The sequence below is a fragment of the Temnothorax nylanderi genome, unplaced genomic scaffold, assembly GCF_030848795.1.
Source record: "Temnothorax nylanderi isolate EJ_2023f unplaced genomic scaffold, tnyl_v1.0 TNYL_tig0071_pilon, whole genome shotgun sequence".
Taxonomy (NCBI): domain Eukaryota; kingdom Metazoa; phylum Arthropoda; class Insecta; order Hymenoptera; family Formicidae; genus Temnothorax; species Temnothorax nylanderi.
Window position 1 is genome coordinate 539,206 of NW_027249133.1, and position 27,583 is coordinate 566,788.

At 36.8% G+C, this 27,583-nt stretch overlaps 1 protein-coding gene across 1 annotated transcript; it reads left to right on the top strand.

Moving 5' to 3' along the window:
- Nucleotides 1–27,298, top strand: LOC139773945 (trehalase). The gene is made up of 9 exons (XM_071708801.1): nt 1–324; nt 7,561–7,677; nt 11,669–11,970; nt 12,747–12,925; nt 13,113–13,294; nt 14,937–15,183; nt 15,792–16,032; nt 18,579–18,778; nt 25,941–27,298. Exons 1-9 carry the CDS (start codon nt 215–217, stop codon nt 26,109–26,111), a joined length of 1,749 nt encoding a protein of 582 aa, XP_071564902.1. The 5' UTR covers nt 1–214; the 3' UTR covers nt 26,112–27,298.
- The last annotated feature ends 285 nt before the right edge of the window (nt 27,299–27,583 follow it).

Consider the following 27,583-nt stretch of genomic DNA (forward strand, 5'->3'; position numbering starts at 1 on the left):
GCGACGGAGATATAATGGATCAGCGAGTACGCGCTCGGCTATAGCGCCCGAGATACGTCCCGGGGGCAGGAACTTGGCCGATTTTTGCGCCCGACGACGTCGATCGCGCGCGCGTGTCACGATCGATCCCTCGGATCTCGCTCGTCTCTCCGCGCGCGCGCGTGCGCCACGCGATCGACACATATTACCCGCGTCGAACCGAACACGGTTGACCATGAGCGTCGCGGTTTTCATAATCTCTTCCGCGATCGCCCTGATCGACGCGGCCTCGATCGTGCGTGTCACCACCACCACTCCCTCTGGACCACGCGATCTCTGCGACAGGTGAGTGAAAGTACGAGACGTCGGCGTGTGTTTCGCGCGCTCGCGCGAAGCGAAAGGAGAAGACTGTTATCTCTTCTCCTCCGCGTCCCGTATCGCATAAACTTAACCAAAGCTTCATTATTTGCTCTATCGATCGTTTGTTCAATCGATCGCTTCCGTGTTGATTTTTCGAAAGTGGAACATTACACTTTTGGCACCTTCCTCGCCAGCGTCGATCCCTGCTCCATCTCGTTTCTTCAGGAGGTTCCAAAGGAGGTTCCTATCTCTTTTCGGTCTCATAAACAGTTTCACATTTATCTTTAAATATTTTTCTTTATCTCCTTCACCAGGAGGCTTCTGAAAATATTTGGATAGAAAATAGACATGCAAATTCAATAAACGTATAAACGTTTACAGGAAGAGCGGTGTTGACATTATTCAATAGCGTATATAATTTCTGAATAATCCAACAGTTTTCTCTTCCTCGGTAATAACCCTTCCGATTTATCACACAAAGAATTATCGTTTTTATCGTTCAAATTGTTTCGAAATTATCCGTGAACGACAAGGCAAACCGCGAAATTGGCACGTGCCCATGCAAAGTGGTACCGTTAAAGTTCTTATGCAGTCACTTGGGCTGTTTTAACAATTCCTCGTTGTATTCGACAGTCAGATTATTCAGTAGGTGAAACTTTCGCCATTGTCTGTCGCGAGTAGACACAACTAACTGTGCTCCTCGTTTGGACTACTTATCGCACGCCGCGGGAGATAACTTCTTGATGATTGTTTGTATACAATTCTCCGATACGTATATAGGATACTTTCATACACCTTCTGCAACTTTCGACATTATACGAGACTACTTTTGTCGCTCTTCATAATTACTTATGGCCAATCAAGCGGATGGGAGAATACTCGAACATGTTGCGTGCTTTGTTAACGCATTGTCCCTTATTTAGTTAGAGAATTAAGCTAGTTATTTTAAGTTTGCTGAGGATTATAAGCCGCGGAAGGCTAATCGAGAAGTTACAAGCTCCATTAATTGATTAATCTCTTCCTTCATTGTGCGATATTGTAAAAGTAATTATGATATGATAATATAAAGTATATTATCGTACGATAATACAAAACTAATTAATTAATTAAATTTGAAAAATTAAATTAAAAAATATAATGTATTTCTTAAAATCAAGATACCTATCGTATAGAATAAACGAAGGAAATCTCTGTACAATTTCTTCTTTATATTAAAAACGTTATAATAGCAGCATTATTAGCTAATTTGTAATAAACATGGAAAATGGATTATATCGCTTTCAAGAAATTTAATCCTATTATATTACTATATTCTCTGTAATGTCTCTTCTTCTGTAGTACCACTTAGTTCTTCAAGCCGTAGACAGTAAAAACACTCTACCGTTTAAATATAATCTTTTAAATTTGTAAGATAGAAGTACTAATGAATACAATTAAATTGTAGTAATTAAAGAGTTTAAAGCGTAGAATTTGAATTAACGTCTTAAAATTAAAATAAGGTTACTATTACCATAAAGTTTAACTGTTTCGGAAGCAACGGAAAAAGGGAACAAACTAACGTTCACTTTACTTTGTCTTAAGAAACGTGTAGCACTTACAGCACAAGTATGCTTTATTCGTTTTCTTCATATATGCACTTTAACCCATCTTTGCCTTACGACTTCTGGTTATCATGCTCTCTCTGTCTACCACTTAGCTCATCAAGCCGTAGGCAGTAAAAGCACTCTATCGTTTTAACATAATCTTTAAAATATTCTAAAAGTACTAATAAATAAATAAATACAATTAAATTGTAGTAATTCAAGACTTTAGAGCGTAGAATTTGAATTAACTCCTTACTTTACGTTTAATTATTTCAGAGGCAATGTAACAAACAAACGTTCACATTTGTTTTATCTTAAGAAACGTATAGCACTTACAGCACAAGTATGCGATATTCGCTTTCTTCATATATGCATTTTAACATTTTTCATATCTTTGCCTTCTGATGATAATGCTCTCCCCCTCGTTCCCTCTCTCCCCTCCCTCTCTAATCACATTTTATGTCGAATAAAATTATTCCGGAAAATGAGCCACGATAACGGCTTATCTCTGCTAGTAACCTGATAACGTTCGCATAAATATATATTCGCGCGCGCTTGGTATAGGCGTGCATCACATCATCACGTCACCGTCAATTCTAATGATCGATAGAGCCGCGAGTGAAAGTCATTTGTTTCACTTTCTTTCGGTTAGGTGAAACCTTCCGCGTATGGTTTATTGATGACTCATCGATAGTTAATGACAATATAATTTTTCATCATGGATATACCTCACGTTTCCTTCTTCACCAACGTCGATTAACTGTAACTACAGTTTAACAGCCTTTTCTTGGACTATATCAGTAACTACAACCGAAGAAATATTGAAAACAATAATTTTTGAACGCATCTTTTACAAATATACTATTTTAGTAATAACAAAAGAATGAATGCTTGAAACATATCCGTACGAACAGAGGAACAGGATTCAGTCGACGTGGATCAAATCAATCTTTTGCATTTATTTTGAAACAAACTTCAGAGAGAAAACTGGACGATGGCCAGTTATTTTTCCAGCAACGTCAGGACCAAGCACGAAATTTTCCGATTCATTAAAGTTTCATCTAGACACTCGTAACCGAAATTTCTTTTCGGCTCCGGGCTCACTCACGAGGAGGGAAACATGAGGCGTCCGTTAATGATGTTTTATTATCCCTTGACGGAGAAAACGTTCGAGCAGTCTCCGTCCGTACGGTCTGTTTGCGAGAAAAGTGAGAATTACGGATTTATTACTTAGAAGTCGAAATCAATAAACTTTTCTTGTTTATTACCTTCAGTTCTCTCTCTCTCTCTCTCTCTCATATATATCGCAGTTCTTCTTGGGGGAAACTCTCGACTCCTCTCGATTCTTCGTAACCTTTAATCCGATAAGATCCTACGATGTGCAGCTATATGGACACCGTGACCATTCAATTCATTGGGAAACTAAGCACACGCGATAGGGTTAAGACGTATCGATAAGATTCACTTTAGTGATTATCAACATGAATCACATAGAAGGAAATGGGAGCGGATATTAACAGCATTTTCATAGAAATAATGGGGCCATTTTATGATAAAGGAAACAGGCCACTTGAGACTTTCGTTCAGTTTAGACGATTAATGCGGATAAATTAAAAATGAAACGCGTCCACTGAATACACCAGCGAATAATCAATTAAAGAATATTGTTAGAGTCAACTTTTTTAATTAGAAACACTTTCGAAGTATCTGGAAAGTATTTATACAGAATAAATTAAGCGCTGCTTATCTATTAACGATCTAGAGTTAGTTACAGCGAAGGAATGGCCAGTCGGTATACTTTATTTCTCTTATACAAAGTGTCCCAGATTTTAACGGTTACCAGAGTGTACTATGTAAAAATAAGAAATAATGTTATGTAAAGATAGGAGCTTTATTAAAAAGTTACTGTACACTGGCGCAGTTTGATCGTTAAAATCTGGAACACCCTATATATAGACATATGTATACATATGAATGTAGGTACATACATATGCAAGATGAGCTAACAACAATTTTCCACCTCGTTTTCTTTTTTTATAACCGACTTATTTCTGCAAATTATGCCGAAACATACCAAATTTGCTTTTAAGGTAAATGTATAATTGTGATAAACTCAACCGTGCTTTTCTTTCACCTCTTCATTATCCCTCTTTAATTAGATTAGCTACTCTTTTAAAAATCTTAAAAGGCACTGGAAGTGTCTATTCAAAATATCAAGTAAAACATCGTTTTTAAGGTTTCTTTTAATTCTCTTTACAACTATGTCTTGTTTTTTTTTTATTTTAAATTTAGGTGAGTGTTTCTCGAGAAATCGCATTTAGAAGTCTCCAGGTAGTAAAACTGAAAGTTCGCAATTTACAGAAAAATTTACTTTAATAAATGTTCAGAATGTCCTCCATCAGCCTTTATTCAATAATAAAGTCTTTATTTAAAGTTGTTATGGATTTTAAAACATTTCCGACGTTATTCCGCGGCATTCATCCACTATCTTTTGAAGAAGATCCGATTGAGCGGCTTACAAGATCTTCTGATTTTCCTCCATTAAATTCTTTTCTTTGGGGACGCTGGAAAAGTAAAATTTATGTCACAACGCCGGATTCTGTACAAAATCTATCAAAATCATAAGTATATACGTAAATATTATGTGATTATTTAAATTTAGTTTAATAAATATTATGCAAGTGGTTTCTAAAATTCTTCGATTTCTATCTTTTTTGTCTTAAAGGAACATTTCAAAGTCTTAAGTTTGTTTCCTATTTTGGTATAGCGGAACTCGATATTCTTGTGCTATACAAATCTTCGAGTCTGCATTGAAAATTAGTGTTATCATCAAATTAGTGTCATATATCAAATGTTAAAAAGAATTTATCCGACGACAAAAAACAAAACGAATTTTATTATTCCCCGAGTTCTCGTTTGGTTTTTCGATCAGAGAACGTTCGATGAGAAATGCTCGGAGTGAAAAATGAAAAGTGGTCTCTCGGCGCACATCGACGTTATTTCTTGTTGATACAAAGACAAAGGCGTCCATTGTATTTCGATGCTCTCGTATCTGCCAGAAAACAATGAGCCACGCAATGAAGCTACGAGTAACTTCTCATCGCGACTTTCGAAACGCGCGTGATTTTTGTGCTTGATTTTATGCGGTTCGTCGGTTTCAGAAAGACATCAGCCCGTTGACGTGGCTGTCGCGGAAAAATAACAGTCTCGTCCAAGTTTCACTTAAAGTTGTCGTCCAGCTTGAAATTGTTGGGACAGGCCCTTGGTCATCGTTGGAAAATATCGACATTTGGTATCTTAAGATAAAACAGTTGATTGGAAAAGTTTCCTAAAGAACAGTAAGAGAGAATGTGTAAGAACACTCCACATCTATCGGATAACTTTTTAACTGCAAATTGCATTACGACGCAAATTTTAATAATTTCGCTCTTCTGCGGGGAAAACTGGCTTGAATAATATTCTTTCGAAAGTTGATCATTTTCAATATTAAACCACCGGATTAATTTTTTTCAATATGTGTAGAGGAGAAAGTTTTCACATTTATTTTTATCTACTTACTTAGTTTATAACAAAGCGTAGTAAAACGGGAAATGTACGTAAGTTGTGTGTGAGATACCCTTTTGAAAAATAATATCGGGTTTAATTTTATATACGTTTCGCAAGATAAAATAAATAAATGTAAATATGTACGTAATAAATGTAAATATGTGCGTGATAAATGTAAATTTGTAAATATGTTCTCTTCTTCTCACGTCTGTTTCATTGAGGTTAAATAACGTGATAAAAAACTAAGCCTCGTAATTTAAAAGTAAAAAGTTAATTTATGCGTTCCATGCCTCCAGAGGTCTTTAATCATCCACAATTGGTTTGACATCTAATTTGCGAACGCAAAGACTATATGCGTTTGTTTAAGTATCCAATCCGTCCGGACGGCAAATGAAGAGCGCATGAATTCATTAAAGTGTTATTTTCAACGTACAACAGCGAGACCCCATACCGTGCGCACGGCATATTTGAAAGGCAAAGTTTGATTATTTATTCATTCTTTTGGGCTTAATTATTCAAAGGTGTTTGTTTCTTGACGCTAAGTTATCCCGTAATTATTCGTAGCCGCAAAATAAATCGTTAGCCGTTGTGCATGACGTAATGATTTTACGTTAATTCCTCTCCGCACCCTCAGAAAGGATTTCTAATAACGAGACAAAAAATATTCTTGACATGTTTAATCTCATCACAACCTGAAGCATAAATAAAATAATATTGACTTAATATCTTGAGACAAGAGTAATATATATAAATTTAAGCTTATATATTCTTGCGTTTAGACTAAACTCAAAATCTCGGGTACTCGCAACTCGTGCGTTCGCGTAAAGAATCATGGTGCATCTCGCTCCGTGCGTACTTGGCGCGAAACACTACCGTGTCTCTTGATCTTCACGCGATGTTAGCCGCGGTGTTAGCGCCACAATATTTAGCGCAAAACCGATGTGTGCTATCGTCTTTCGTCAACGCCAATAACGTGATACGCTATTGACCGAGAACGAAGCGTAAGTGTTTACATCAACGTCGTAGTCGTGGATATAAAGTAAGGCAGAGTAAAACGTAAGTCATGAAAGGCTATTGTACAACAACCTTTTTCGTCTTACGTTTTTCTTTGCCTTAATTAATATGTATGCTACGACAAACGTCTCGTTCTCTCAGCCATACGAGTAACGTGTTCGTGCCTCTGTGGTGAATCTGATTTATTATGAATAAAAGTTTACCAAATAATATCTGTGTTTTCGCTCATAATATCTGTGTTTCAAAAACCTTTACTTTATTTTATTGCAAAAAGGATCTTGGAAGAATAACATAAGATTCCTGACAATTTACACTAAGAAAAAAATGTCCTGGATTTTAGTAAATATTTTAGTTTGCATATATACAACTGTGATTCCATTTATTAAAATGAAGAAAATTTCCCTTTTTATTAGTATATGTGTATTTATTGAGAAAAAAATATACTAATAAAAAGGAAAATTTTCTTCATTTTAATAAATAAAGTCACAGTTGTATGCAAACTAATATTTACTAAAATCCAGAACATTTTTTTCTCAGTGTACATTTTTTTCCGCAAGAGTATAGAATAAGATTTCCTTTAGATCCGTCTATAGTTGAATCAAGAATATTATGAGATTGTTACAAATTGCTATCTAAATCTTTCTGAGAAAATTAGAGGGATAGCATCAAGATTATTTTATTCTAGATTTAAGAATTCCTCTATTTAAGATTAAAATATTTTTCTTTCATTACTAAATATGATTGGCCCTATTTCGATCCTATTTTATGATAGATTGAAGAGTAATAGCATTGTATCTAGAAGTCTTTTCTGTGGGTGCGGGATGTCTTGTGCATTGTTTTTTTTTTTTCAATGACAACAACTGTTTGCCGCTATCCGCAATTACGTTGACACAATTACATCAAATGCACTTTGACAAAATCTGTTAATTTAACGTTATCCACCTGTCGAACGCACACTGCATCACGTACTGCAAACGTCGCGTACAAACAAACGTTAAATTAATCATTTTTATCTAATTGACGATAATTGACGATTTGTTAATTATAGGTTTCGTTACGCTTTTGTATTGATTTTCAGCAAAGTTTACTGCGAAGGGCCGCTGTTGCATACGGTGCAGCTCGCTGGAATTTTTAACGACAGCAAAACCTTCGTAGACCTCTACCAGCTGCACGATCCAAATGTGACCGTCGGAAAGTAAGTTGATATCCGTATTACAAAGACGAAAAAGATCGAGACGTATAACAAACTCTTAATATCTTTCTCTTTTAAAGAATAAGATGAACAATTATTATTTCTATCTTTCCGTGCTGCCTTCCTCAATGTACTCAGTCTATTTCTTTTGCGTATTTTATACGGCTGTATGAAATAAGTTTTCGTCTTGAACTTTTGAAATATCTTGCGCCACTTGAAATCACTTCAAGTAAGTTGAAGTGATAAAAATAAGATAAGTAATCTCTCTCTCTCTCTCTCTCTCTCTCTCTCTCTCTCTCTCTCTCTCTCTCTCTCTCTCTCTCTCGAAGTGCCAATTATCTGTGTGCGTATAATCAAATCTTTTATATATATAAAATCACTGAAAAGGATAAATAAGATAAAAAAGATACGTTTTCAAAGAAATTAATAAAATGTATAAATATACAACTCTTTACAAATTACAAAAGAATTAAGTCCGAAAAAAAATCTTACGCGAATTTCTTTCTAATATTCTTGATTTCCTTTTAATGTGACAAATTGCAATAAATATACATTTACATTTATGATGAAAATTAAGGCTCTAAAAAAAAAGTAGAAATAAGTGTAAATAAACGTAATTAAAAATAGTTTATACATTTTAAATGTATAAATTTACATTAGTGTTACTAATATTAATATTTATTTGAAAGAGATCTGTTTTGCGAAATACGCAACGATTTAATTTATCTATATATTTTTTACAAAGTGAAATGTTGTTTCATGAAAAATCAAATCTATAGTTAAATTTGGCAATAAGAGCCAAGGGCGGTAATTAATGCGCTCTAAATTTATTATATTAGTTTAATAAGACGATATATAGCGTACGTTTCGACCCTTTTTTGGGATCATCTTTAGCGCAAAGAATTTAATTAACAATAAATTTAAGTCATACATTAGCCGCAGCCGAGAAAAAAAATGGGTATAATATGGTCAAATGTAAAAATATGTAACAGATCTGTTGTCATATGTAATAAGACCAAGTCGAATATGATTACATAAAGATATGATCATATCGCGCCCGGATCTGATTATATATAATCATATAAAATTCATATAAAATTAGATCTTTTCATATCTAATTTAGACCTTTTCATATCTAATAACATATTTTTACATCTGACCATATTATACCCATTTTTTTTCTCGGGCAGTTATTACATTAGCCGCAGTCATTACGTATATAAGCTAATAATATTATTATTAACACCTTAACGCAATCATCAAGTCAAGAATTAATTGATATCGTTATGTCTCAAACCAATTTAGGCAGATGTTGTTTTATGAATTTCTAAGTGGGTATTTTATGAAAGCTCTATATATGTCAAATATCTTCCCCCACAATTTGCTTTGTGTTTAAATAACGCTATTCCTTCTGACAAAGTGGAAAGTAAACCCCGTGACGACAGAGCATTATCTTTTAATATGTTGTCTCGACAAACAAAGAAGAGTATATCCCACGGTATATAAATGACTTTTAAAACAGTTCTCCCTTCTCTCTCTCTCTCTTTCTCCTCTCTCCTCTCCTCTCTACCCTTTAGTTTATTCCTACATTAATTTATTCCTAAAATGTCGAGAATACTTGGAACGTCAAGAGTAATTTCTCTAGAGACGAATTTCTCTATAATTTTAAAATAATATTAAAATGGTCTAAAAAACGAAACGAACCAAGGTAGTCTAGATAATTGAAGAGATAAAATATTAAAAATCAAATGGAAAATTTTAATATGGATTTTACGGATAGTAATTAATTTACTTTTAACAGATAAAAGCTGTCACTTCTTATACTTTTTGTATAAAAAACTACTCTCTCTCTCTCTTTCTTGACAAAATACAAGATTCTATCCTTAGAATCATAAAGTGATTCGTCACATGGCGAAGTAGAAAATCTCGTTATCTGAGATGCGGAAACATATACCCACGCAGTTTCAACGAGATCCGTAATTTCGTGCACACTTGACGTTCGATCTTCATAAACATGTCATTTGGATTGGAAGCGCACGAGGGTGTCGCTTTAGGTCCTCCTCGCACGTGGTATAATCAAATTTCGCGGTCGCCCGTATGAAGGGGATCTTAATTGCGTCAACGGCAGCTGAGAGCAAATACGCGTAGCTTTACTTCCTAAAAGCAAACTCGTATATTCGATGCGTATCGGCGAAACTTTTTAGGAATTTTATCGAACAATATTTTCGTACGACGCCGAAATGGATGTCATTGCTGTAACATAAGGGATCTCTTTCGTAAACTTGATTGTCGATGTGACTTCGAGTAAATCCTGATTAACTTAATTAACTTGTTAATATAGATAGACTTGTTGATACAGATAGAACTATTAATCTTTTGCCATTTACGGATTAAAGACAGCGAATTACACAGATCGAAATTTTGCCATAAGCACGTTCACCGGTTGAATTAATTACCAATTAAATTTACCAATTAACTCGCGCTGCTTATTACACAGAAATTGCGATAAAATAATGTCCAAAACAACTCTATGCAAAATTCTCTGTTTACCTCTCTCCGCTGTTTATCTATTAAATTATATACGCTGTTATAACATTTCGCGCTTTGTGAACGATTTTAGATTTTGCTCGGACGCTAGGTACGAACTTTACACGTGTATATTATGTCTGTAATCGACAAAAAGGTGCGCGACGGCGCACCTTCCATCATCTAGATTCTATAAGAAACTCCCGTTGAGAATAAATATGTCGACCACCCTTGCACGTGTGCTCCATGTCCGCGTTAAATCGCTTCCTGTGTAGAGATATTTATGGCTTCCGTTTTACGACACCGCGGTTACGCCCGCTTTCGTTCGATTCGACCTACGGAATTCTTCTCCGCCGCGCAGGAGAATGCTCTCTCTCTTCTCTCAGATCGAACCTCGTGACTTCATCCTGATTGTGATAACGAAGATAACGAGGATAAAGGATAACGAGTTGAGAGTACCGGGATTACAAGTGTACCGTTTCGGATTACCGGATTCGCGCCTGTTTCTGCAGACGTGTTACATAAATCCTCTAATCTCATAATTCGCACGTCGTACACTCGCTTCATGTTGCGGGTAAGAAGCCAAAATGGTGTTATACTATTTTCCTAAAAGCTGAGTAAATATTTATTTAGAAAGAAATGCAAGTAGAGCGACAATTTAGAGTCAAATACTTTGCTTGTAATAGATATAAGAATAAAGCTAATAAAATTAAAGTACTTAATTAACAGTATCAGAAATATCCGCTATCACGGACTGTTATCTCGTAAATTTTCCGTTGCGAGATAACGCGCGTTAAAGAGGTCCATGATAAATATTTAATTGCGTAATAGAAATTAAAAATATATTTATCAATTGTTTTATATACACGAAGCAAATGAGCTCCCATTATCTCAATTATTTTTACTTTTAATAACAACTTTTAATATAAAATGGTGTAACTTCTGTCACAAATCAAGAATTAGATATCCATAAAATTCTATTTATAATTTTATGCGTCGCGATAAAAATGTACGAAAAATGTTTATAGGATCCGAGTATACATATATACGAAAATATATACATAACACAAAATACACGGCATATAAAATTATAAATAGAATTGTCACACAGAAAAAAAGTATTCTTGATTTGAAAGTATCTTTACTTTCAACGTGGAAATCTTGATATAAGATAGTATTGCGTTACGAAGAAACTTGCTTGAATGAGATATTTTATATAGTTCAACCAAGAAAAAAAAGTTAAAATTTTTATAAGAAGATTATAAATTGTTGCGTATATAACTTTGATTTAACACTTCTTTTTTTTCACGAGATCAAACATGAATTTTAAATAGAAAGTGGATTTTATACAAAAAGATTCTATTTAATTACATGAAACTTGTAAAACCACCCGTCCGGAGAAAGAGAGAAAGGGCATAGGTGGTACTGGAACAGTGCATCAGAGCTAATTTGATTCGGTTTGTGTTAGCTTCAATGCTTTGATGAAGGCTACCAACAACTCCCCTAATCGCAGCGAGGTAGCTGCGTTCGTCGCGCAAAACTTTGCTATGCAGGACGAGTTGGATAATTCAACGTTGCCGGACTGGAAGGAAAATCCCGTCATCCTAAAATCCATTCAGGATCCTCAGTATCGAGAATGGGCGAAACGTTTGAACCGCATTTGGGAAACTTTGGCGAGGAAGATAAATAACGACTTGGTGATCAATCCGCAGCGACACAGCTTAATTTACGTGAATAATACTTTCATCATTCCCGGTGGACGATTTAAAGGTGATTGTTTGTATATGCGCGGAAATGTGTAGTGTTTCTTTTATAGTCAATATGGCATCTGAATGTTTCATCCATAAGATGTTTTAGTCAGTTCAAGTGAAATGAATATTTAGCCAATTCGGATTTGCACATCCTTAAATTCTTACTACTGCCGCATAAAAAGGATTTCACGCAATGGGTCTTAAAAGCTTGGCTTTACTCTTTTACATTCTCGAGTTAGCTTCTTCTTTGGCTTGCATACATAAAAATGTTGTACCTCGTAAAGCTTTAAGAAAAATTGCGTCTGCAGAAACTTCTGTATTCCTGATGGCGGGAATGTTGACATTTTTCTGACACATTGTGCTCACCTATTTTTATGTGTTTGCGTTGTTAGCGGGGAGTAAGAACTTGTTTACGTACTTTTATATGTGTTTACGCCGCTAAGAGTCAAAGAGCGATAATAATTTTTATGATATTTACATTTGTTGTACGCGAATTCTATAGACTTCTCCATTGTGTGGAAAACTCTTCGGACCCTTGAAGAATCATTGCGAGGAAAGCGCTTTTCCGCTTTTGCGACCCATCCATTTCTGAGGGACATTGTAATTTTAAATTAAGACAAGAACTTATTTCCTCCTTGCAATTGCTTATGTGATCTCCAAACTTTGTTTTTTCCGTCGCATATTATGCGTGTCGCTTCTGGATAATACGCAATAAGCTAAAAGCAAAATTCAATGTGTCGCGCGGGAGGAAACGGAGAAAGAGTTGCGAAATGAAAGGATCAAATTTTGCCGCAGAGTTTTATTATTGGGACAGCTACTGGGTAATCGAGGGACTCTTGTTATGCGACATGCCCGTCACCGTTAAAGGGATGATCGAGAACTTCCTCTCTATGGTGGACAGATTCGGCTTCGTACCGAATGGCGGTAGAGTTTATTACTTATCGCGAAGCCAACCGCCCTTGTTAATACCAATGGTACGTATCCCCCGAACAACGTCCCCGTTTCTGCTTTTGTCGCGAAACGTTCGAGTCGGTCTTCTGTATCTCGTATAGAAATCCCTGCCAATAGCCAATATCTCCCCCGAACGATCTCTCTATCTCCGAATTATTTCTTGAGGAACTCCGAAGTCCGTTTGCCATTAACGACGCAAATGTCTTTCAGGTCGCCAAGTATTACGAGTACACGAACGATAGGAAATTTTTGAAAAATAACATAGCGCTCCTCGACAAGGAATTTGAATATTGGCAAAACAAGAAGACGATGGATGTAACGAAGAACGGTAGGACGTACAAGATGGCGCGTTACGTGGTAAACAGCCACGGACCTCGACCGGAAAGTTACAAGTAAGTTCTCTTTCGGTAGAAGATACCGTTAAGAAGTTTTTCCAAGTGAACGATACAACCGTCGAAACGTTTCGGAAAACGAAAATTTTGAACAATATAGAACTAGCTGTTAACTAGTTGAAATTCTTTCGTATTGCAAAATATGTCTGAGGCAAAATGTTCAAATTTGAAGTTATACACAGGAAAAAAGAATATTTTTGATTTGAAAATATCTTTCAAAGGGAAATCTTGAAATCAGATTATATTGCGTTAAACGAAAAGAATTTTCCTGCATAAAATTTTATATAGTTCAATAAAGAAAAAAGTGGAAATAAAAAGTTAAAATTCTTAGATTGTTGCGTATATATGTAAGTTTTGATTTGACATTTCTTTTTTTTTCTGAAAAGTCGTATTGAAAATATTTATAGTGCCTAATTTCTTAACCAGCGTGTTATTGGCAGTTACATCATTAAATTACCTTATTCAAAACTTAATAAATCAAGTTGCTACTTTTATTTTATATCTAAAAAAGAAAATATATCATTTCCCTATTTAAAACTTTAAATCTTGTTTTCTCTGAATTCATAATAATAGAGACACGATTTTTTACCTCTAAGGTACAGATATACATTGACATCATACATGTAAGATAAAAATTGCAATTCAGTTATTTATATATCCGGGAGGAATTGGCGTGATCTTTATCGGGGAAATTCAAAATAAAAAGAAACGATTGTTTCTTTGACATTTAATGGATCACGTCCTCCCCCGTGAAAAAAAAATCTCTTATAATGTCTTATATGATCATATAAGAAGCGATCTTATATGCCGTTTTCGGTCGAAGCGGATCTTGATGCTTAATAATATTTCACAATATCAATTATTATTAAATACATGTTTCAGTTTTTTTGGCACTGCGTGCCAATAAGGACTTTGTCGGACTTAAAACGCAATTGTGTAAACTAAAACTAGAAATAATATTGTATATCTCATATTAATTTGATATTGTCAAGTAAAATAATATACTAGAAGAATATTTATAATAGTTATACAAATTTATATGGATAGATCCATTATAGAGTATATATTCATATATGATTATCTTTAACCTTATAAATATACTTTTACATGATCACACATGATAATATACTAGTATATAAGACCAAATATGACCATATAAAGTTATACTTAAAGAGGTTTAGCCATATAATATTGTTCAAGATTATCTTTCCATTTCTTATATGACCATATATAATTATATATCTACTAATATGAACAAATAAGAGGTATTTTTTTCCCGAGTATATAATCATATATGCTCATACACACATGGCCATATATAATTATATACTCTCATATATAGCCATATAATATTGTTTAAGATTATATTTTCCATTTCTTATATGATCATATATAATCATACATCTACTAATATAAACTAATATAAACTAATATGAATAAATAAGAGGTTTTTTTTTCCGGGCCGCGTCTCTTAGCTCTTAATCGAAAGGTGAAACGTAACGACTCTGGTCGTCGGTCCATCGTGTTTTCTCGCTCCGTTTCGACACTTGTATCGATCACCCGGGAGAGGAAGGTCTTCCATCATCGTATTAATTATAAAGGACCAAGCAGGTAAGAACGAAACGTGTGCGTGTTCTCACAGGGAGGATTATCAGCTGGCGCAGCGAGTGCCGGAGCAGGCGCGAGGGCCGATTTACAACGACTTGAAAGCCGCGGCGGAGAGCGGCTGGGACTTCTCCTACAGATGGTGCATACGGACTGACAAGGCTGCCAATCTCAGTCTCGTCAACGTCTCCACGAGCGACATCATACCCGTCGAATTGAATGCGATATTACAGCGGAACGCCAGGATGCTCGCCTACTTTCACGGTGTCCTGCATAACGTGAAGGTAAGCCTTTTGCTAAACCGCCCTTCCGCTTCGATCGCTCCTCAAACATGGAATAATGCGGCAATAAATACAGCATTAATCGCTCCCCAAACATTCCCGATTAATGCTGTGTCTATTGCCGCATGTCGTTAACCTTTAGAGGCCGGGAAAAGAACTTGAAGAGTTTTTTTTTTTTTTTTTTTTTTTTTTTTTTTTTTCCCTTATTCAACACACAAATTTTGCCTGAAAACATCAAATAGCTTGTGTTTTTTGGGTGGTCGATATTTCGACCACCCCCGGCCTCTAAAGGTTAAAGAGGGACACGGTAATATTGCTTCAGAAATTACGACAATAATATTCCCAATCCTTACTTATTACGCAGCTAGTACAAGTGAGCCTCGGTAATGCGAGAAGGGGCCAAAGTACCGGTTGATCGCACAGATGTTAACTTTGAATGATTATCTGAAACCCGAAAAAGAAATTGCTTCGACTCGGTCAAATAAACGGCATAATTATACCGTTATCCCGTTTATACCGTTTACCATTTTGCCTCCGTTCGCTTGTTATTGATTGCGTAACGCCACGGTGTCCATACATTGTTGCTACTTCTCCCTCCTCTCTCGTTCCAGAAAGTCTGGTATTACACCAAAATTGCCTCGGACTATCAAGCTGCCATCGACAATGTGCTGTGGAACGAGGATAAGGGAACCTGGCTAGATTACGACACGAGAAATAAGCGATCCATGAATTCGTTCTACCCTACGAATCTGGCGCCTCTGTACACAATGAGCTACGATCGGAATAAGAGGGTTAAATATGCGCTGCAATCCATTCGTTATCTCAAAAGAAACAAGATTGATTCGTACGTTGGTGAGTCGAATGATTATATTTGTACGCGGATTGATGAAATATTGCTCTTTTTACCACACAAAGCCTAAAAAAAAATAACAAACTTTTTCACACAACGCGCTATAACTGTCAATTGAATTTTTTAATGCGTGTCTATTTGCAATAGTATATGTTTTAAGCTGAAAGTTTGAAACGCCTCACTTCAACAAAATATTTTTCCTCTCCATATACAAGCCGTTCGCTATTTTATTATCGTTTGAAATCCGATAGATGCAAAATTTTCTCATCGAGAAAATCCTAAAAATTTCGCCCCGTTATTCGTTCCATTACCTGTAAGCGCTTTTTCGCGTTCAAAGCAAATAAAAATAGGATAAATAAAAATGTACCAAAAGTAACAAAAATAAATGAAGATAACTCAAAGATGAAAGAATGTTCGACGGCTCGATCGACACACGCTCCCTGTGTGAACGCAGCTGCGATGGAGTTTACGAGTTAATCCCAACTTTCGCCTATATTCTTTCACGGACCTATGCCTCCGCCCGAACGTTTATCTTCCATTTTTCTTTTTCCAAAAGTTGCTAAAGTTGTTCGCGAATTTCTCTATCTATCCCAGATTATTTCCCGATTATTTCCCAGATCGAGCAAACAATGACTCTGCCAGTTATCCGCTTTTATTAGAGAATCCGAGGGGCAGCTATACGTAACCATCACGATGAGCGTCAAACCGCCATATTGTATTCCGCGTAATAATATACGGAATGCGGTCAAGAGAATCTTAACAATGTTAGCAATTCGTATAGCAAATCGGGGTTGCGCATAAATTTAACCCACACAACACGTGTGTACTATCAAAAATAATAATTAAACCGAACCATTTAGCAGCGAATTAGTATTTAATACGCGAGAGTTGCAATTCGATTGCGATTCGGTGAACGGCAATATAATGGTTATTTCTGCGCTTAATAAGACACAAAGCGGCAAACTATACTAAATTAGTTGCAGGCTATTGTTGTAATTAATATACTGTTATATTGTTTTTAATATAATTAGCTTCAATTGAGAGCTAGATTAAATTAGTCTTTGTGTACTTTTTGTCAACTGCTAGCAGAGAATTTAGCGACCACATTGTGCTTTATCCTTTATCGTTACTTTCTGCACATGAAGTCAAGAGTGACGAATGCGAATCTAAACATCATCATTATTTACGAGTAATCTTCTTTACGCAAACATATTGAGTGTTTAAGACAAGCTGGATCGAGTGAAAAGCGTCATAATTCGCAATAACGGCATAACGGAGGTGCCGCGGAGTGAAGGCGAACGAGATTTCCGGATGCCAGGCGGGACTGAGAAACTTTATGATTTATCAATGGTCGGATCGTTCGCATCGCGCGCGATCCGCGAACGGGGAAATTGGACGGTCGCGTAGAAAATATCTCTCAATCGGATTGCGGCTGCTATCGACAGTGACTCGCGGAAAATCCGAAGCGAAATGAATTTCGCCGTGCGTACAAGTGCCGCGGCATTACTCTCTTTTTCTCTCTGCGTAAGCACCTTACTGCTCGCCGATGTTGACTTTGAAAATATCGCGAATTATTTTAGCGTGATATTTGACCCCAAGAAGACACATCCCCGATTGCGTTACCGACCCTTAAACTTCACACCGGAAAGCTCGGGGATCGGTTTTTAGAACACTGTTCTGAGCCAATAGAATTGTTTTCTCGCAAAATAATGGGAGAGCTGTTCTCAAGAAGAGAGTATGAGTTGAAAATTTCGCAACAAAGAGTGTTTTGTATGAAAACTGTTTTATAAAAGAGAAATTGAATTTTTGTCACGTCTAATAGACAACGGAAAGAATTAATTATATTTTACGAAGCATCGATTAGAGGCGAATAATTGATTAGGACTGGAATCGAAAGGACCCGCCAAAAGATTTGCGGATGAAAGAAGTTCCGGTAAATTGGAACACTGTGAATCACAGTGTTCCAATTCGTCGCGATCGTGATTTGTTAGGGAATACTTGAATTTCAGATTACATCCGGGGTAACTTTTACTTATTTCATTATTAATGCAGTTAAGTTAAATTCCCCTCCTATCCTCTCTCTTTTTTTCTCTAGCTCTGCGACTCGCTTTGATTGAATAAAATTACATAATTGATGCTTACATAATAGACGTAGCGCCAAGGATATGATATTATGATATATCGCGAAATGTTAATAACTTAAGAAAGCCATTTAAATATCTCTGAGCAAATCATATTATTGACCGCAATCGGATTTCTTATGTAAAAATTCCAAATTACAATATTCTTTTGCCAGCCAGAATTTGTCAGAAAATTGTCAGAAATCTCGACTAAAAGAAAAAAACATTTGAATAAAGAGGAACTAAATCGGAAATTGAACACAATCGGTGTCACCGGGTGCGAAAGGGTTAAGACGCACTTTCTCACGCCGCGTGACCTCGCTTATCGATTCCGATCTCCCGGGCGCGATTGTATCCCGAATCAGGGCCCAACAGCTGCATTAGAAACGCTACAGACGTAAGAAAACGATACGCTTGTCTCGTCGCAGGTGGCACGCCAGCTTCCGTGAACTATACCGGCGAACAATGGGACTTCCCGAACGCCTGGCCGCCGTTGCAGTCCTTCCTGATTCTGGGTCTCTATCAAACCGGAGTGAAAGAAGCGGTCGACTTGGCCGAGACACTGGCCGACAGGTGGCTTAGAACGAACTACCTCGGTTACGACGAGTACGGCAAGATGTTCGAGAAGGTAAGCCCGTTTTTCTCTCTTAAGACCGACTCTATTCACTCTACGAAACGTTTCTCCGTTCACCGTCGGAACTGAAAGATTAACGGAGGACATTTCTTGCTGACAAGTCGCGACTGATGTCCTACACGAACTACACATGCGTCGGAACTATTGAGTCTCCCGGCGGAACGGCGGATTCTATCGACATAAGTAGTTCGCCGATCAAAGAAAGTGTCTTTCACGACAATAAAGCGTACAAATGGATGTCTGCAAAAAGGAAGCTCTTTTATAAAAAAAAGAGCTATCATAAAGATATATATAAATACATAAACATAACTGTTTGTATTTATATGTTTTTGTGGCTTTCATAATATTTTTTATATTTTAATATTTGTCATCTATTGTAACCACAATATTTTCTTTTACGTTTTAATTGATTTAATAATGTTTCAGAGTAATTTCACATTCCCACCTCTCTCGTAATATAAAATCCCTCTCTTTTATTTCTTTGAAATTTTATTTCGTGCTACTTAATATATTTTTATCGAATATTGGCAATCAAATAGTGATACATATACATGTACGTGGCTAATATAATGTTAAAAATGTCGGCGCAGGTAATGTTTAACATTTAGTATTTCAATTAACTGAACATTATACGTTTCAACATTAATTTTACACATCTCTCTCTCTCTCCGTAATATAAAATTTCTCTCTTTTATTTACGCGAAATTTATTTCGTGCTAAACGTTTCTTATCAGTATATATTAGCGTCCAAATATATACCGATACATTTGTGGCTAATATATCGATGCTAAAAAATAGCGGTGCACACAGGTAATACTTAATACGGATAGTGACAGAGCGCTATTTAATACTGCTACAGTAAACACTTTTGTCCCGACGGCGCTGTCCGCATCTTCTCGTGTGTCCTTTTGATACGGAAACTTGACGTGGTATGTATTCGAAGAAGAGTTTCGAATTTCGATATGGAATCGAGAGATGGTCGCTCGGCTCGGACGCGTCTTAACGTGCGCGAGGGTGACCTCGCTCGTTTCCTTTGTCGCCCTGACGTATCTCGGGTGCCCTATACCTGGAACAGCGGAACGGGAAGCGAGAGAGGAATGAAAAGCCACGGGGAAATATCGTCCAATGTATATGCGTGCGTGTATGCGCGCGTGCGTGTGGCTCATTCTAATCCGTCTTATTTTGTTTCGCCGCACCCTTCGCTTACGGTGGAGGAAAATACAATACGAGACGTTTGCGTGCGCGGGAACGGGTACGATTAGGAGCACGGTATATACACAGCGCGCGGCTTGTGAGAAAGTATTTTATACATTATCGGTTTCGCTCGGGGGGAAAAAAAGAAGAAAAGAAAAACACTCTGTCGATGGTGCGCTCATGCATATTGAGAAGGAAGTGTCCGTAACAGTCGGCATTTTGCGATGAAAGGAGAAAGATCTTGTTTTTAAATTACGCTCGTCGACGTCTCTGTCCACGACGTCTCTATTTATTTTTTATTGAAGTCTTTTCATCATTGAATTTACCTTATTGCGAAGATTATTTTAAACTGTTGATGACCCATTATATCGCGAGCAATTATTTATTGCTATTTTTTACGCTGAAACATTCAATAGTTAAATAGCTCGCCGAAAATTGTGTTTGTTCATAAATCTTTAAACTTTACTTTTTACTGTGTACGTGGATATTTATCGTATTCTTTTAATTATTGAATGTACCTAATTGCAAATCGATATTAAACTACTACTCTCGACATTGAATCGCGATTATAATATTTATTTCAACTCTTCACGTTGAAACATTCATAATTAAATAGTTCGCCGCAAATTATGTTTGACAATTTCCCTTTTACAAATTGTATTTATTATCATTGTTATATACACGGAGAGAATTTTCTCTTAAAATTTACCCTGAAATCATGGTAGTAGTTATCACGTTGAAACATTCATAATTAAGTAGTTCGCCGCAAATTGTGTTTGGCAATTATCCTTTTACAAATTATATCCATACTCATATATACGAAGATATTTTACTTTTTATTGTAGGTACTCTTTTAATTATTGAATTCACCTAATTGCAAAGACTAGCCGTATTAATCTCTTAAAACCCGGCATTACATCGCAAACAATTATGATTATGTTTGTCACAATTTTTCACGCTAAAACATTCAATATTTAAACAATTCAATAAAAATCACTACAACGTTTATGATATTACAACGCTCGAAAATGTAAATTCACTGTACAAGTATTTTTTTTCAGGAAAATTTAATAACGCTACTCAAATGAAAAAGAATCCAAGCTTGTAAAATAAATGTTTCCTAACGTGAGAAAATTGCTTCATTCCTTCCGGCATTTCTCGCCAATATTAATGAACTGACTTTTCCTCGTGTCCGTATATCATGATTTAAGGGACGAGACGACTAATACTTATGGCGTAGCCGTATTAATAATCGCGGCTGTTCAATAAAACTATTTTAATGGCGTAATTTAAGCCACAATAATTATGGGCGTCACGGGAGAATGGCGGGTGAAATTTACACTCCGGTACTCTATACAAATCATGTCGTGTCGATACCGGTATATCAGTAACGAGCTCTCCTCTCTCTCCCAGGAAATATCCGGTCCATTTTGCTGAACAAACATACTCAATCGATTCAATCAAGGTTTCTTGCGCCTGTCGCGTACTGGAGGATGAAAAGGAGCTCTCGAAGTATCCGAGAGAGAGAGAATTTTACGCGCGTCGACATGAGAGAATTGAAATTATATTTTCCATTTGCAGAAACAGTTTGTCATCTGGCTCGATCTTTTATAATTAGCTTTCTGAGAAAGCGCGACTAATTAGTTCGCTACTAATTGACCGACATATCGTATTATTACGTAAGGAGTGTGGAACAATAGGTAACTATTTTTGCATAACAATTGTATTAATTGAACCTGTAAACAGCGTGTAAACAGGCTCGCATGCTGTTCGCATTAGAATTAGTAGAACTGCTTTCAGTTGATGAAACTAATAAATAAATGTGATATCTAACGAGACACGTAGAGTCCATTTTCATCGCATTTTTATGGCGTATTTAGTAATGAAAAAGAGCCAAAAAGCCCGCAACACGCTTTCAAATTTGCTCTCATAAAAGTGAGATAAAAGTGAGAGCATACGAAGAAGCTTATTTATTCAGAAATACTGCGGAAAGGTATTACGTTCCTGCCTTCTCTCTATATAACGTTGTAATCTAATAGTTGCAGTAACTAGCACGGAATATTAATTAGCAAGGCTACGTCTGAAAGCATCACGATTTTACCCCATTTCTCTTTTTAGTCAGAAATAACCAGGGACAATTTATTCCAGTTAATTTCCGGCCTGCTGTAGGAACAGGCGTTTTTATCAGGAATGTACGGACCGCCGTGAATTGCAAAATATACGCCGCGGCGAGATAGCGATGGATAGATTTTTAATTGGACTGGGGAAGGTGGGAAAAGTTTACCAAATATTCGGTGGGAAATAAAAGGAGTTCTACGCAGCAATATTAGTCAAACAATTTTTCAATGAAGAGAAGTCGACTTCAAATTTACCCGGAGAATCTGTAATACTCCGAGCTTTACATTCGTGTTGGTTTCTGTGCGATCTGCCACGTTTATTGTTTCCTTTCGCGATGCGCTTTACGACGAATGTGCGTGCGCGCGTGTATCCTCCAATCGAGGAATCAATTTTACGATCCGTTTTTTTATGTTAGGCGGATTTATGGTCGAGACATATAATAAAGTTGCGGAAGCAAGTGGCCCGAACGATATATTTTAAATTTAAAATCAATTTTTTTATAGCAAAACTTACCTCGTGCCCTCTAGAATTTTTTTGCAATGTTCTTATGTTGAGGTACATTACGTCTCGTAAAAAAAAAAAACGATTTCGATTTGCGCGTCAGATAGTACAGTCGGCATATAACGATCGCCTAATGCGATAGTCAATTACAAACGCACACGGCGTTTCTTGAAATCAGTAAACATGACTTTGCATCAATATAAATGCGTCGGTGTTTATCACGCGACGTTATTGCTCATTTATCATCCGGTACTTAAAAGGAAGTGCTTAATTGGTGCACGTAACATCGACGTTTCAATAAAAGAAAAAGACTAATTGCAAACTTTCCTTCTTTTACGTATTTTTAAAAGTAACAAATAATCACGATATGTGAATAAAATCAGTTGCTAACAATTAATAAAACATTCGCGCAATAATAAACGTTTCATATATTTGTTCAATATTCATGCATATTTTTTTTATTTAAATAATGACAGGTAAAATGTAATTAGCAAAGGGGCGGCAGTGTGGTCTAGTGGTAGAGCGCCAGACTTGTAATCTGAGAAACCAGGTTCGAGTCCACTTGAGCACGTAAACATGGAATTTATTTTCCGAAAGCTGCGCCCTCCGTGCGAAAAAGGCTCTTGTGCGGAGCAAACTGGGGTCCGTCTTTCGGGAAGAGACGTTAACCCGTTGGTCCAAAGGGTTAAGTGAGAAGAGAAGGGTAGTGATGGATGATAATTGTAACCCTACGGGGATTGATTAAAAACTTCCATTCCATAATGACAGGTAAAATGTAATTAGCAAAGGTATTATGCTCGACCAACTGGCCAAATTTTATTGATCACAAAACGCTACGTTTCGACCGCAGATTTCGGTCATCCTTTTCAAGAGTATAGAAACAACTCACAAATATTAATCAGTCAGACATAATGCCCAAACTACGCCGAATCTAAAAATTAAACATCAAAAATTGAAGTACGCAACAATAAGTATAAATCCATAAATAATTATATAAATCAGAAGCTTACATATTTGTGCGTTAAAATCACAGAGGTAAAATACATGTTAAACGGCATTTTCGTTAGTCGTTTATGCCGAAGGACATGTCAGAGCCGTGCGGTGGTGAAATGTAAACTGACAAACCGGACTGACCGGACAAGCGATAAAAACAAACCAGTGTCGTCAATAATAAAAGCTAGGGCGTAGAGAGGGAAACAACGAAGAAGGAGAGGTTATGTTTTTTTTATAATGTGTTCGTAGAGAGCGTTAAAATTCTCCGTGTCTTTTTGTAAGTTAATGGTGTCGTCAAATTTCTTAATAAAAAACATCTCCGCTAATTCCCTCTTTCTAATCTGTCTCTCTTTATGTATTATTTCTGGCTTTCCCCAATCAAAATTATGCCCAAAGGATGTACGATGCTCACTCACTACATAATGCTTACTAGCCTGTTTCCTGATATCGCCCAGGTGTTCTTTGAGACGTGTGCACAAATGTCTTTTTGTCTGCCCAATATACGTAGCATTGCAATCCTTACAATTGATCTTGTATACTATTTCTGTTTGTTTTAGATTTAGATCATTGATCCTATCTTTACCTTGTTTAATTAAGCAGTCAAGTTTTTTAGGGACTGTAAACAGAGTAGTGATATGGAACTTTCTCAACTTGCGACAAATGTTATCGCCTAAACCTTTGATATATGGTAACGGTATGCAGTTTTTTAAATAAAAAAATACATTATTGTTCGTGGGAGTGTTATGTGTAGTATTGCGTATTTTGAGAAGGTTTAAACGTTTAGCAATATGTTTATTAATAATTGGTTTATCACTACTCTGTTTACAGTCCCTAAAAAACTTGACTGCTTAATTAAACGAGGTAAAGATAGAATCGATGATCTAAAACAAACAGAAATTATTTATGGATTTATACTTATTGTTGCGTGCTTCAATTTTTGATGTTTAGTTTTTAGATTCGGCGTAGTTTGGGCATTATGTCTGACTAATTAATATTTGTGAGTTGTTTCTATACGCTTGAAAAGGACCGAAATCTGCAGTCGAAACGTAGCGTTGTGATCAATAAAATTTGGCCAGTTGGGTCGAGCATAATACCTTTGCTAATTGTTAATTATTCACTGGCGATTCAAGTTCTCTGTTTTCGTTTTTAAAATGTAATTTTTTACGATATTAATTTTATAATGTCGCTTCCACATCAGCAGCGATTTTACCAACATTCTTACATATTTAATTTCATTTAAATAATCTCGTATAAAATATATAATTTTTCTCTGATATTAATTATTAATTTTATAATATCGCTTCTTCGAAATGAGTAGCGATCCGTATATAGAAGCTGTTTCCCGGCATTGTAAGGCGCGCGATAAGAACAATTTAAATGTCGCATTGTCGCGGACAAAGAGAAGAGTACGCCGTACACCGAGTATCCTTTTATTGTCTCGTTCGGCGTCCCGCACCCAGTCATACGAGAGAGAACCGGGGAAATAACGAAGAGCATTCTACTCTCTGCCCATTCGATTTATATCGCATCGCTTCCATATCGGAAATTGTTATACCAACGTCAACCGCGCGAGGCTTCGGCGCGGTGATTTATCACACGCGATATATATGACGACTGATGAAAATAAATATATTGAATATAAATATATTGTACAATTGTAATTAAAATGCCTCGTTAGAATTCCAAATCTCTCGCAGCTCATGTAGAAAATCTTTCGAGACAAAATTGACAAAGTTATGTTTGATAAATCGTATCTCGTTATCCGCGCTATTTCATTTTCGGAAAAATTCAACAAACTTCTAATCCTAATTTAGTCTTATAAACTTGCTTATTAATTGATGTATTCTGTTGTCTTGCCCTTTCTATGCAGAAGTTAAAAATTCCCTCAAAAGGAGAATGTTGGGCAGCATAAAATGATCTATATGGAGGATTACGTTTTTCGTTTTCGATATTAAATTCTGACGAGTTAGAGAGACAAAGGCCCGTGGACTCGCGGGAGAATATTATATTTGACACGGTCGCCGACGGAAAGGAAATGACGCTTTTACGCCGAGCTCACGACGAGCCCTTCGTAGCGCGATCGCTCAGACGAGCGAAGCGTCGTTTAACTAACTGACGAGAAAGTTCATCCAAGTTCTCTCGCGATCGGGAGAAATTAGATTTCCCCGGGATAGGTATTCCACCGGCGGGGAATTAACTCGCCGCCGCACGGCGCGGCGACGCGGCGGAAACCACGAAGGAGGCGACAATCCGGAGTGCGTCTTGATTACTTTCGCTACGCGCCGACGATTTGGTTTGCGAACCGGGTTAACGCCCGATTACACGGAATAATTAATCTTTTACTTTCTAGTACAACGCGATACATCCCGGCGAGAGCGGCGGCGGCGGCGAGTACAACGTGCAGGAAGGCTTCGGTTGGACGAACGGCATCGTCTTCGAGTTCCTCCGTCTCTTCCCGGGAGCAAAGTACGCGGATGAAGTTGCCGCCTTATTCGACGGCGGCAACGGCATTGACAGATAATACACGTGAACGGATCAGTAGCTAATTGACTCCGTAGGAGTGAGCTAGTTAAGTATCTTTCCAGAAAAAAAAAGAGTAAATCGAGATAAAACGAATTGAGAGAAATTGACACGGAATCCGCGTCATTTCCTTCTAAATTGAATTCTTAACTTTTAAAATTAGAGATCGATCGGAGCACGTTTTCTTCGTATCGCCAAAACAGTCTGCTTCACAGAATTTTTGTACCTCCTGCAATCGTCTGTCTTTTTCACGGTATTATTGAAGATACAGTATTTGATTTTTTATTTTGCGAACACTTAACAAAAGTTTATATATTTCTTTAAACAGTAGGACAATTGATTTGGGCTACATTTCGGTTTACGGCAAACATGATTGTCACGAAAGTAAAAATTACTAAAAACACTACAAAGTTATCTAAATACATTGAGAACCTAGCGGGATTTAGGTATTAAATATTTATTAGACATTTAATGATGAGCGTAGACAACGCGGAGAACTTGTAACGAGTCTAGTCCACAAAAGAGGAAAAACCAGGGCAGCGCAAAGATATACCCATCGTACTCTCATTGCGGGGAGTACTCTCGTACTCTAAATTACAGTAAGTTTCCATGAGTCCACAAAGGACACTCAGGTCGGCGCAAAAGGGTTGCAACTAACAAGGCCGCGCGTTTCATCTCCTTTTTTGTTCCTTCAATTTTTCTATCGGATGGATATAATAAAGTTCAAGCGCGGAGATGTACATCTCATTAAACATCTACGTACCGAGCATATAATTACTTGTATCGCGTGAATTAACGCGAGTTGAGGGCTGGATTTCCGCCTTCGTATCGCGCGTCTCGCAACCGTTACCTTCGCCTCGTTTGTCGCACGCGCGACCCGCGATCGAAAAACTCTTTTTTTTTTTCCGAAAGCAGCTGAAATACGTTACGGGGATTGCGGTTTACTCGAGGATCAATGGGTCGGACATTGAAACGTTTAGAACTGTAAAATGTTACTGCACTTTCGCAGCGTGATGTCTCTTTTTCGTTGTCGCGTCGTTATGCACGAGTGTTGCTAGAGCAAGTTTTTCTAGGTCAGGTTACACCACTTCGCTAATTCCGTTTGATGGTAAAACAAACAACTTGTTAGTCGCACTTTATCGCACATTGATGTAACAAATTATTGAATAAACACGAATAATGCTTTTATACCTTGCGTCGATTTTGCTGTGCGGATATATGTTTACCCTCTCCTTAGTCCACATGTCATCTTGGTACTGTCATTGTAGTTAACCAATTTGTACGAGAATCGAATATACACTGAACGAATAAGAAAAATCGAATAAGTAAACAGATAGGTGGATGGAGTGTTTACTAAAATTATAGGGTAAGCCTTCTAAAAGAACAGTAAGTAAGCAAGGATAAACAAGAATAAATGAGTAAATCTCCCCTCCGTTCATATTTCCTCCCTCATCGTCAAATCGTGGAGAGAAT